This window comes from Manis javanica, chromosome 6 (genome assembly GCF_040802235.1).
Source record: "Manis javanica isolate MJ-LG chromosome 6, MJ_LKY, whole genome shotgun sequence".
Classification (NCBI taxonomy): domain Eukaryota; kingdom Metazoa; phylum Chordata; class Mammalia; order Pholidota; family Manidae; genus Manis; species Manis javanica.
In genome coordinates this window covers 6,057,482-6,069,606 of record NC_133161.1, presented here as the reverse complement: position 1 = coordinate 6,069,606, position 12,125 = coordinate 6,057,482, and the positions used below count along the sequence as shown (strand labels likewise).

General features: G+C 59.6%; 1 protein-coding gene across 1 annotated transcript; it reads left to right on the top strand.

Annotated features, from left to right (window-relative positions):
• Nucleotides 1-1,548: 1,548 nt before the first annotated feature.
• Nucleotides 1,549-11,753, top strand: LOC140850054 (SCO-spondin-like). The gene is made up of 20 exons (XM_073239853.1): nucleotides 1,549-1,719; nucleotides 2,082-2,188; nucleotides 2,730-2,895; nucleotides 2,940-3,168; nucleotides 3,786-3,944; nucleotides 4,032-4,111; nucleotides 4,542-4,694; nucleotides 5,006-5,175; nucleotides 5,398-5,637; nucleotides 5,897-6,041; nucleotides 6,845-7,219; nucleotides 7,303-7,530; nucleotides 7,710-7,875; nucleotides 8,110-8,344; nucleotides 9,112-9,298; nucleotides 9,420-9,514; nucleotides 9,735-9,953; nucleotides 11,004-11,262; nucleotides 11,368-11,435; nucleotides 11,570-11,753. The coding sequence occupies exons 1-20, from the start codon at nucleotides 1,549-1,551 to the stop codon at nucleotides 11,751-11,753; spliced, it is 3,636 nt and encodes a 1,211-aa protein (XP_073095954.1).
• The last annotated feature ends 372 nt before the right edge of the window (nucleotides 11,754-12,125 follow it).

Sequence of the window (12,125 nt, the reverse complement as noted above, 5' to 3'; positions counted from 1 at the left end):
GCTTGTGTGGCTGACTGTCCCCAGCCCACCGTGGCCCTTCCTGAGGGACCCAGTGTACCCTCCTTGGGGCCCTGGACCAATGGTGGGTCCAGAAGTGCCTAGCACGGCTCTGGTTCCCAGCAGCCTTCTCAGCCCCAGGTGGGGTGACTGTGTGGGATGCCTGGTGGGACATCAGGTTTAGGGGAGGGCAGGTTATGGAACTGGAAGCCCAGGCCACATTCCAGCCCCGGTGTCCTCGGAGCTGGTAACCAGTATGTAACCAGGATTTCACTGAGGCACCTGCTGCCCCAGCCGGACACTGGGATTATCCCATCCGGCTGCCGTGCCCCCAGAGCTGGGGGACTGGTTCCCAGGCCTCTCTGTCTCCTGCCCCCACACCTCCCACCCCTGGCACCCCTCCCTGAGGCTAGCTCATTCCTGGTTCTTCCATGGACCCTAGGAGACTCTCTCAGAAGGACACCAGGTGGACCCAGCCAGCCCCACATAATCACCCTGAGTAAGAAGTCATGCCACAGAGGCAAGGGCACCTGTGGCCCAACCACCCTGGAAACATCCTGCTCACAGGGGGAGAGTGTCCCTGTGTGCTTGAGTAGGGGCCTCTTTTCTAGAGTTCCTCGCAGGAGAGGGGATGGGCGAAAGCAGGAAAGGGAACGGGAGAGAAGCACAAAGTTGGAATTTTACAATCATAAAGTTGGAGATCATATCAATTATTTGGTCCCATAACTCTTCACCATTTTGTGGTGTCATGGCTCCCCTTGAGAATTTAATGAAAGTTATGGAACTGTCCTCAGAAAAATGTGCACGTACACAATTTCAAAGCATTCACGGAAACCCTGAGTCTCATCACAGCATCCCTGGGAAGCCCCTGGATTTTTTACTGGTAAGGAAATGGAGGCCCAGAAAGGGAGGGTGGCTTGTCCAGAGTCCATGTTAATTTGTGATAGAGCCTGAAGCTGTGGAAATATCAGAGGCTCAGAGTGGGCTGTGTGCACTAACACACACACACATGCGTGCGTGTGTGCAGGGAAAAAGGGACTGTTTCCAGGGAGAGTGGACCTCCAGGGGACTGTGCATTGCGCAGGCAGGTCCAGTCTGGTTCTGAGCGGCTGGTGCCCCAGGGCCAGGGGCTGAGATAAAGCCTCCCAGCCCCATGGGCCTTACGCTGCCTGCAGTAGATGGCAGTGTGGGTGCCAGGCAAGGCAGCACTGCGCTGTCTGGTCACCTGCTATAGCATTGCTTCTCCCAAGACTGAGCCTCCCTGTCCCCCAAAGGTGACCCGGGGGGGGGCACCATGCTGCTTCCTGCCCTCCTCTTTGGGATGGCATGGGCACTGGCTAATGGGTAAGCAGCCCACCCCAAGCCCCTCCAACTAAGATCCTCTCCTCCTTCCCCATGACCCCATTTCTGGGGTAGCCAAACTGCCCTCTTGTGTTTCTTGCTCCCAGCCTCAGCCTCCTCTTCAGCTCACTAACTCTTCCCTGGGAGTGGGGTGACAGCACAGGGCTTTTTGATGACAGAGAGGTGGGTGGTGGCAGCTGTCCCCCATCCATGGGCAGGCGGTGGTGTGAGCGGACAGAGACGGTCCTTGTGGAGGAGGAAGTGGCACCCTGTCAGGAGGACTTACTTGGTGCCCTGCACAAGCCTCTACCATTACCAGTGCCGGGGCTGGCAGCTGGACCTGTCCTCAAGTGGACAGGCAGGGCTCTGTCCCATCTACGAGTGAGTGAGGGTCAGAGCCCAGGCTGAGGCTAATATCACAAGTGTGGAAGAGGCCTGGGTGGTGACCCAGGAAGCATTTGGGAAGTAGGTCTGGATGGGATAAAGAAGGGCAGGGGGCTCGAGGTTAGGGGTGGCTGGGTGAGTGGTCACTGCTGTGCACAGCACAGGGAGTGGCACTGTGCCAGTTCCCTGTGCCTGCCCTCCAGTCTGCCTTCCCAAGATAAGGGAAATGAAGACCTAGAAGGGGAATTACATGAAAAAGTCTCTCAGGCAGTAGGTGACCAGATGGGATGTCCCAGGCCATTCCTGGGGCTGTGACTGTGGCTGGGCTGAACACTTAACTTCTCCCTCTGCCTGCTCAGTGGACCCAGGCCCCCGGAAACCAGGCCTACTTCATGGCACCGGACAGTGAGGGCTTGCTGCCCAGGCTGGCGGGGGGCACTCACTGCACCCTGGGTAAGCACCTGCAGTGAGCCCAGCTGTGATTTGGAGAAGTCTCCCTGGGGAGGGAAGCTGGGTTCTGGCTGACTGTCTGGATCTGCTCCATTCTCTCCTTCTGTGCACCACAGCCCTGGCAGGAACCAGCCCTGAGGGCCAGTGTTTTGCCACATGGCAGTGCCAGTCACGGGCAGGCTCAGCTAATGCTTCTGCGAGAATCCCGAGGGAGTGCTGTGCCCGGCCTTGGGGACACAGCTGGCGGGATGGCAGCTCCCAGGCCTGCCTCAGCTGCTCCAGCAGATACTTGCCAGGTGGGTGCCCAGAACCCAGGCTGCTGACAGCACCGTCCCAGCCATCACCTGGGGCTCACACCACTCCCGCTTGAGTGCTTGAGCCCTGGGCCTTCCCACAAGGTCTATGCCCACTCCCCTGTCCTCTCAGATGAGTCACCCTCTGCCTTCCACAGTAACCGTCACTGTCCCCCTGCCTCCTGCTCCGCAAGGAGTCTGATGTCCCAACCCTCTGCCCTCCTGCCCCAACACTCAGAGCTCACAGTTTGTGTATCTCCCCAGGAGCTCCCCATCTCCAGCCCCGCTGCAGCCCCTGGAGGGAGCCGTGGCCCAGCTCTGGAGGCAGCACCAGTGTTCCTCAGCCACCTGTGCCACCTGGTTGGGCTTCCACTACAGAACCTTTGATGGGCGCCACTACCACTTCCTGCGCCATTGCACCTACCTGCTGGCAGGAGCCGCTGACACCACCTGGGCTGTCCACCTCACACCCAGGGGACATTGCCCCCAGCCTGGGCACTGTCAGCTGGGGATGGACACCGGGTCAAGCTGAACACTGGAGGAGGAGAGCCACTGACTGCCTCTTTCACGTCATGTACCCCCAAGGCCCAGGTGATGATGGGACCCGATGAAGTGCTGGTCTGGGGTGGAAACGTCTCTGTGAATGGGCAACTGGTGCCTGATGGGGAGTCCAGGCTGCTCCATGGGAAGGGAACTTTGGAGAGTAGGAGATTTCCCAAGGTCCTGTTTACTCTTCTGAGACAGTCTGCCCTCAAGGTTGGGGTCAGAAGGACAGCAGAAGGGGGGACAGGTGAATGGGAGCCTGCTGCCTCCCCCACCCCGTGCTATTGGAAGGAATTTGGAAATGAGGGAGCCAGGTAATTATAGACCTGGTCCCCCTCCCCAACCTGCCCTGTCACCCCCATGAACCCTGACACGGTGTGGCCTGCTCAATCTCTCTGAGCCTCAGTTTATCCACCTGCCTCCCAGAGTGATATGAAGATGGGCTTTTGTACTATCAGATAGGACATTCTTTTGTCCTGGTTGAGGTCTGTGGTGAGGGTGGGGTTCTGTGTGTGTGTGTGTGTGTGTGTGTGTGTGTGTGTGTGTGTGTGTGTGTGTGTGTGTGTGTGTTAGTTTACTCTTTCAAGAGAGCTTCTGTAGCATTCATGAAGTTCTCATGAGGGCTCTCTGAGGAGAGATGGGAAACCAGTCCCTTGTGCTTTACTGGGTATGAAGTGCAGAGCTCTCCAGAACTGTAAGAATTCCTTCCCTCCGTCCCTGGGCAGTCTGAGTCCTGGTGTGATGGGGCAGGAGTGTGACTCCCCATTCTCCTACCAGGGCTGAGCCTGCGGTGGCAAGGGGACTGGTTGGTGCTGTCAGGAGGCCTGGGGGTCGTTGTGCGGCTGGACAGATCCAGTTCCGTCTGCATTTACATGGACCATGAGCTGCAGGGACATGCCCAAGGCCTCTGTGGGGTCTACAGTGGCCGGCCTGAGGGTATGTGGGGCATGCCTTGGTTGCTGGTGCAGGAGAAAGGGGAGACCGGAGACCCAGACACAGCACTTCTGCCTCGCCCTTCTGCAGATGACTTCCAGGAGCCCGGAGGGAGGCTGGCTGTGCTAGCGTCCACCTTTGGGAATTCCTGGACACTCCCTGACTCAGAGGTGAGATTGTGCCCTCAGGGAACTGTACTCAACTCCACCCACTCCCCACTTCTTCACCATGGCTGGCCTTTTCTTTGGGGAAAGATTTGGGGAGCAGGGGATGCAGTGCTTAGAGTCCCATGGGAGCACACTGTAAAGTGCTGCCCACGGCCCTGGCTGCCCATGTGAACCAACCACCAACCCAAACTAGCTTTGGTTAACTTGCTAGTTATTGAACCTCCCACCTGTGGGTTAATGGTGGCCCCAGCTCCCTTGCCCTGGACCTGAGTGTGCCACTTTGCTGCGTCCAAAAGCCCCAGTATGTCTGGGTTGGTGGCCAGGACAAGGGGACTTTGAAGCAGCTATGAGGGCAGTGGCCCATTTTCCTGGTGTGCTGGCTAATGGCCCTCATCCTGGCCCCCTGACCTGACTGTGGGGGTGTTGTCCCCAGGCTGGGAGCTTGGATGCAGTAGAGGCAGCTCAGGGCTGTGAGGACCCTCTGAGGGGCACAGAGGTAGGCGGGGAGGCAGGCCAGCTGCATGCTGAAGCCCAGAATGTGTGCCACCAGCTGCTGGATGGTCCGTTCAGGGAATGCCATGCCCAGGTATGGGCGGGGGGTGGTGAAGGTGGTGCTCTGGGGACGGGGGAAGGCAAGGGCGGATGCTAGAGACATGCCAAAAGGGGAGTCTGGTCCTGCCACTAGCTTGTTTTGGGCCATCTGTCAAGCCAGTCCCCTCTCTGTCCTCACTTTTATCTCTGGGAAATGAGATGGCTCATACAAACGATCTCTGAGGTACTGTCCAGTGCTCATTCTGTTTGAGTATAAATCAGGGAGTGACAGAAGTTAGAGGAAGGAGGTGTTGGGGAGTGTCAGGGGAAATGCCCAAGTGGATAACAGCTACCCTTTCTCTGAAGGTTCCACCTGTTGGGTACCAAGAGGCCTGCCTCTGTGCCTGCTGTGCTGGGGCCCCACAAGGCAGTGGGCCAGAAGGCCGGCTGGAGGCTGTGTGTACCACCTTAGCCAACTACGCCCAGTACTGTGCCAAGCAGCACACCCACCTGCTGGAGGAAGCCTGGCTTCTGCGGTAGGGCTGCTGCCTGTCCCTGTGCTCAGCCCCTAGGCTCCCCGCCCTACCGGACTGGGAACTGACCAATAGCCCTCCCGGGACCTTTGTTTCCTGAGCACTGAGCCACCCCCTGAGCGCCCTCTCTGCGAGCCGCTGCGGCCACCGGCTCTCCAGGGTCGGCGAGGTCTGGCGGGAGGAGAGGAGCCCCTGCGGCCTCACAGCCCCCTCCTGTGCCCGCAGAGCGCCTGTGCCCGGGGGCCAGCTGTACTCAGACTGCGTCTCCGCCTGCCCACCCAGCTGCCCAGCAGCCGGCGAGGTTGCGGAGGGGCCCTGCGGGGAAGCATGCGTGAGCGGCTGCGGGTGCACGCCCGGCCTCCTCTGGGACGGCGCCCTGTGTGTGCCGGCGGCCCGCTGCCCCTGCCACCACCGGTGCCGGCGCTACACCCCCGGCGACACCGTGCGCCAGCTGTGCAACCCGTGGTGGGTCCGCGGGCCTTGCTGGCCCTTTCGCGCGGTCCCTTCCAAGCCCTCCCTTATGCCATTTCCTCAACCTGTTCCCTTCTGGGGATGACCTATGACCTCTCATGGCATAATTGATGGTTCCAGCTTAAAGACCTAGCCAGTGATCTCCACGAGCTGACCTCTGACCCTAACAGGGGAGGTGGGGTTGCTATGGGGGTAGGGACCAAGGTGTTGGGGGGCGACCCAGAGCGCGCTGCCACTCTCCTTGTTCCCACAGCGTGTGCCAGGACGGCCGCTGGCTCTGCGCGCAGGCGCCGTGCCCTGCCGAGTGGGCGGTGGGCGGGGACGGGCATTACCTCACCTTTGGTGGGCGGAGCTTCTCCTTCCGTGGCCTCCCGGGTTGCCGCTCCAGCCTGGTGCAGGTGGGCAACGACTGGCTCCAGAGCCCGGGGCCTTCGTAGGAGTGCTGGGTGGGGAGAGGTGACTGTAAGGAAACCACTCAATAAACAAAATATGCACAGTCATCAGAGACAAGCTGAGAGACAACCCAGTTAGGGGAGGGTGGCTGCCGCGGGCCTCCCCCTTGGGTTCCCACGTCTTCCGTAGGTTCCCATGAAAGTCCCCCTGTCCTCCCCACCCCAGCCCAGGGGCACACGGTGAAATCCATTTTCACAAAACCCTTCCTCACAGATGGGCAGGCGGGGCTTGTCACAGGCTACTTGGTGCAAAACAGCCCTATGGAAAATAAGGGTCCTCCTTCCTCCCAGCCCTCCCCCAGTAAAGTCAGGTGACTTCCCAAGGTCAGGCCCCGGTCTAGTTCTTAGACACATAGACACAAACAGGTGTGCACAGACAACACATGCTCATGCAATAGATTTAGCATGTGTGTGCACATGACACAAATAGAGGTGAGCACATACACCCATGGGGAGGAGAGAAAATGTAACTCACCCCAACACAACATACACGCACATACACACATGCACATATACATGCCCACGAGTATGCACACTTACACACACATAAACACACATGCCAGTGCTTGGCTAGAGTTAAGCCCCTCATAGAGTCCGCCTGGCAGGAAGGTGGTCCCGCACACATTAGCACACCCAGCTGCCTCCAGATGAGTGCCATAGGTGCTTGTAGAACAGAAAGCACAGGACTGACCCTGTTGTCAGGGTCTTCCCCACCTCCACCCCACTGCATCCCTCACTATCTGCCACAGGACTTCTCGAAAGGGCAGCTGCTGATTGTGCTGGAGCATGGAGTCTGTGATTCTGGGGGCTGCCTCCACGCCATCTCTGTCTCCCTGGGGGACAGCTCAGGGACTCAGGTAGTCCCATCTTTCGGTGTGCTCTCCCCACCCTCATCAGCCCAGTCCAGCCAGCCTGCAGGCGCAGCCCCTCACAGACCCCCTATTCCAGGAGCTGTGCTGATCGATGGGCATGACGTGGTCCTGCCCTCGATTGGCCCTGCAGGCCTCAGCATCTCCCGAGCCTCCTCGGTCTTCCTGATTCTGCGCTGGCCTGGGGCCCAGGTCCTCTGGGGAGTATCTGACCCTGCAGCCTACAGCACCCTGGACCCCCGCTATGCCCACCAGGTGTGCTGGGGGTCGGGTGGGTGGCTGGGCGAGGCCACAGTGGGCCCAGATTTGACTGTGCCATGTGCACTCCTGTGGCCCAGGTGCAGGGTTTGTGCGGCACCTTCACCAGGAACCAGCAGGATGACTTCCTGACACCAGACGGTGACATGGAGACCAGCATTGCTGCCTTTGCTAGCAAGTTCCAGGTGGCAGGAGAGGGAAGGTACCCCTTGGAGGACAGTGCCCCACTTGCCCCCTGCAGCACCCGCACTCAGCGCCACATTTCTGCAGAGGCAGCCTGTGCCATCCTGCATGGCACAACCTTCCAGGTAACCAGATTAGAGGCACTCCTGCTCACAAACATAAGATGGTGTCGGTATCTTCCCTGCCCTCCTCCTGGGCTATTAGGAGGGCCCCGTGCTGTGGAGCACGGGGAGATGGCAGTGGGGACCACAGTGGACAGGGGAACCTGTGGAGAAGCTGACCCACTTCCCGGTCTCCCCTCAAGGAGTGTCATGGGCTCGTGGACAGGGAGCCGTTCCACCTGTGCTGCTTGGCAGCCGTGTGTGGCTGTGCCCCTGGCAGGGCCTGCCTGTGCCCCGTGCTCACTGCCTTTGCTCGTCACTGTGCCCGGGAGGGTGCCCTGCCTCCCCAGAGGACCCAGACCCTCTGCCGTGAGTGTGTGCAGCTGGCTAGCCCCACCCCAGGGCCTCCCCTCCCAGCCCTCTTTAGGCACAGCTCAGAGGGACCCAAGAGCTGTGCTGCTTGGGAGGCTCCCCAGGAGGACCTCTGACTGTGGCAAATGGCTGAGTTTGCCTTCTTTCAGAGGCAGAGCAAGTGGTGGATCCAGAGGGGTGGGCAGAGCAGCAGCAGCTATGTGCCTGATCAGCATGTGTGTCTGTGCCCAGCTGTCCTGTGTCCTGGGGGCCAGGAGTACCAGGAGTGTGCCCCAGCATGCAGTCAAACCTGGGGGGAGCCAGAAGACTGTGGGGACTTGGGCGGCTGTGTGGCTGGTTGTAACTGCCCTCCAGGGCTGCTGTGGGACCCTGAGGGCCAGTGCATGCCCTCCAGCTTGTGCCCCTGCCAGCTTGGAGCCCATCGCTATGCCCTTGGCAGTGCCATCATGGAAGACTGCAACCACTGGTAAGGGTGGCAGCCTTTTGTGGGGAGGCAAAGCGCTCATGGCAGGGGAGGTGGAACCAAGAGAAAAGGGCCTGGGCTTGTAGCCCTGGGCGTTCTGGCATGGCACACACACCAGGAGTGACAGAATGCTGAAAACTTCTCTTCAAGTGTGGAACACTTTAAAAGGGCTTTTTAGGTCCCTATAAAGCACTTGGAGGTACATATCTTATTTAATTTTACTTTATTCTTACAATAACTTAGTAAAGTAGGAAGTGGAAAAATTGTCCCCATTTTGCAGATGAGGAAACTGAGGCTCAGACAGGCTAAACAGCTTGTAGCATCACACAGCTTGTTGCCGATGAAGCGCCAGAACCCAGATCTCTGAATTCCAGTTGAGCGTGATCCAGAGGCTCTTCTAAGTGTTAGGGACGAGTAGAGGTGAGGTACATACCTGCGGAGGCAGGGCTGGAGGCCAGGACCCGGTGGGTGAGGATGAGACTTCGGGGAAATCCCTCTCCTCCCTGGGCCGAGGTCCCAGGGCCCAGAGAATGGCCCACTGGCGCTGGGGCAGCGGAGGGTGACCAGGTCCCTCCCAGGTGTGGCCTGTGTTGGGAACACCACTTCCTATGCTGGTCACTGGTGTGCTGTGGATGAGATGGTCAGGTTTCTGGAGTCAGCGTTCCCAGCTCAGGACCCCTTGGTTTCTGGGGCTCTCCCAGTCAGACCAGGCAACGGGAGGAGAGTCCGGCCTCGGGCCTGCCTTTCATCGCCCTCCCCACTTCTGGCAGGTCTGCCAGGAGAGGGGCCTCTGGAGTTGCACTGCTCGCCACTGCGGCTGAGCAGGCATTCTGCCCACGTGAGCTCAGCTATGTCCCTGGTGCCGGCCTCCTTACCTGGGAGAGCCCTAGCACCAACCACTCCTGCCCCCTGAGCAGCATGGGGGGCTGTGTGTGTCCCCCAGGCACTGTGCTGCTGGTAAGCCCAGGAGGGGGCTGCATGGGACCCTGTGGGGGCTGCTCTGTTCGTTCCCCTTGCTGTCTGTGGGTGGGGCACTGGGTAGCCCTCTCAGATGCTCTTTTGGTCCCGCCTCTGCCAGGATGAGCGTTGCGTGCCTCCTGAGCTCTGTCCCCGCCGTCATGGTGGGCAATGGTACCCGCCCAGTGCTACCATCCAGGAGGGCTGCAATGTTTGGTATGGCCTGACCTGTAACCCTGTGACCTTGTGACCCCTGGCGTGGGGCTGGGGCAGGGTGGGATGTCCAGACTGGCTTGGGCAGTGGGAGCCCTCTGTGGTCCCTTGGGGCTCAGGGTCTGTTTAGAGTTGCTTGGAACCAGGCCCAGCTGCATCCACTGGGTACAGCTCGAGGTCCCTGTCCTTGTGACTCTGTTTTCCTTCCTCCCCTTGCCCACAGTGTGTGCCAGGGCCGGCAGTGGCACTGCACAGGTCAGCAGTGCAGCGGATGGTGCCAGGCATCAGGTGCCCCTCACTATGTGACATTTGATGGGCTGGCTCTCACCTTCCCCGGGGCCTGCGAATATCTGCTGGTGCGAGAGATCAGTGGCCAGTTCACAGTCTCTGCCCAGAACCTGCCCTGCGGGGCCAGCAGCCTCACCTGCACCAAGGCCCTGCTGTGAGACCGCAGAGGCACTGCTGTGCACATGCTCAGAGGTGGCTGCGACATTGAAGGGTGGCTTTGCCGGGGAGGCACATGCTGGGTGGCAGGTCTCCACACTGCTCATCATCAGCGCAGTGGGGCTGGTGCTCCTCCTTCTGTCTGGGAATAATTCTGGAAGGCTCCAAGAAATTAAGGCCCAGACAGGTCTAATGACTTGCCCAAGGTCACATAGCTGGAGAAGCAAAAGGGAGTTTAGAGGAAAGGCTGGGGAGGCCGTGTGGGGATCCGGGAGCCCCTCTATCCCAAGGCCGGGCCTGAATGCCTTACTTTTCCTCTGTATGCCGGGCAGTAATCGGGAATGGGGTGAGTGTAACACTCCCCAAAGTCTACACGGGCCCCGGGCTGAGCCTGCTTTCGCTGGCCTCCTCCTGCTGCTCACCACCCGCCCGGGCCTCACCAGTGCTCTGGGGTGGGGGTCAGGCCCCCGCCTAACCTCTGCCCCGGGCTTGCCGTAGGGCTGGGGCTGACCTCCCCCCAGACTCTTCCTCTTCTAATCAAGTGGTCAGAGTTCCCACATTATGTTTTTCATAACTGTTTTTCTTCATTATGAAAGCAATACGTCCTCACTGAAAATACTGTTTTAGAAAGAAGAAATCAAAATAAATCTCCTAACATCCCATCACCCAAACCCCAGTAGTTGGTATTTTCGAAATAATTGTTACTGAGAAACTGAGAGAAACCAAATAACCACCCCCCATCCCCTGTGGGACGGAGTCACCTGATGGCACTGTGGGGCTGCCCTCTAGCTCCTGGCCAGTGAAGCCTCTGGGGCTGGTCCATCCTGGAGCCTGTTCCCACCAGGAATCTGGCCGGGTGGAGAATGTCCCTGACTAAGAGAGCAGGCTGCACTTGGCGTCCTAGCCCCCGAGATGTAGGCCTAGGCTTCTATTGTCACTGAGCAAGCCCCCAAAGAGGCAATGAGCACCCCTGTCAGGTGGTGGTACCTGTACAGATGCTCAACCAGGAGCGCACAGGGCGCACCCTTGGTCCTCACCCCCACCCCAGTCCCCCAGAAGGCCAGCCGGGTCCTTTCTCCAAATGCTGCCCCCGCTGCCCACTCTGCCCAGGCACCCAGGTCCTGGTGCAGCTGTCCCCGCAGTTCCATGGCCGCGTGTCTGGGCTGTATGGAGACTTTGATGGAGATGCCAGTAACGACCTGCGGAGCCGCCGTGGGGTCCTGGAGCTCACAGCTGAACTGGCTACCCACTCCTGGCACCTCAGTCTGCTCTGCCCCGAGCCAGGAGAACTGCCGCACCCCTGCACCGTGAGCACTGGCAGGAGAGGGGAAAGGGAGGGGGGCAGCTGCAGAATCCTGGGCAGGGGTGTCCAGCGGGTGGGGTCTGGCCTGCCCGTGGTGCTGTGCTTGCAGGTGAACACCCACTGGGCTGGCTGGGCTCGCACGCGCTGCGGGGTGATGCTGCAGGTGCCCTTCACCAGGTGCCGCGCAGAGATGCCTCCATAGCAGCGCTACGAGTGGTGTGTGTAGGACAACTGCGGGTGAGCAGCAGGCCTGGTGACTGATGGGAAGGGGGGAAAGGTGGGGTACTGGGGCTGAACACTCCCTCTCACAGCTGTGATTCAGGGGGCAACTGTGAGTGTCTCTGCTCAGCCATCGCCACCCATGTAGAGAGTGTGCCCAGCATGGGATCCATGTGCGCTGGAGAAGCCAGGAGCTCCGCCATGAGTGCCCTTTTGGCCCCCGATGCCCAGTCCCACCTTGTGCTCATCTTCAGGGAGGCTCCCCCTGGCCTGTGAGCCAGCCATTTATTCATTTGAGGGCAAACATGTATGGAGTGCTTCTATGCACTTTTCTACATGAACTAAACATGCCAAAGTTGCTGCCCTGTAAAACTGGCATGCTGCAAACAGCCTTGGGAGGGGCGCAGCAAGAGTCTGCACCAGGCCCCTCCGCGGCCCCTGTGGCTGTTGCCTTGGGCTGGCTCACCAGCTGTGGTGCATCCTGATGCCTATCCTGATGACTTCCATGATCCCAAGTCTCTCTCCTCTCCACGCAGCTCTGCAATGTGAAGGGGCTCAGGTGTATGAGGCCTGTGGTGCCACGTGTCCCCCCACCTGCCATGATCACGGTCCTGCAGCCGGCTGGCATTGCCAGGCCATTGCCTGTGT

Coding starts and splice junctions, on each gene's coding strand:
- LOC140850054 (XM_073239853.1), top strand. CDS start 1,549: ATGGGCAGGCGGTGGTGTGAGCGGACAGAGACGGTCCTTGTGGAGGAG. Junction 3,169..3,785: donor TGGGAAGGGAACTTTGGAGA/GTAGGAGATTTC, acceptor TTCTCCTACCAG/GGCTGAGCCTGCGGTGGCAA. Junction 6,042..6,844: donor GCCGCTCCAGCCTGGTGCAG/GTGGGCAACGAC, acceptor TATCTGCCACAG/GACTTCTCGAAAGGGCAGCT.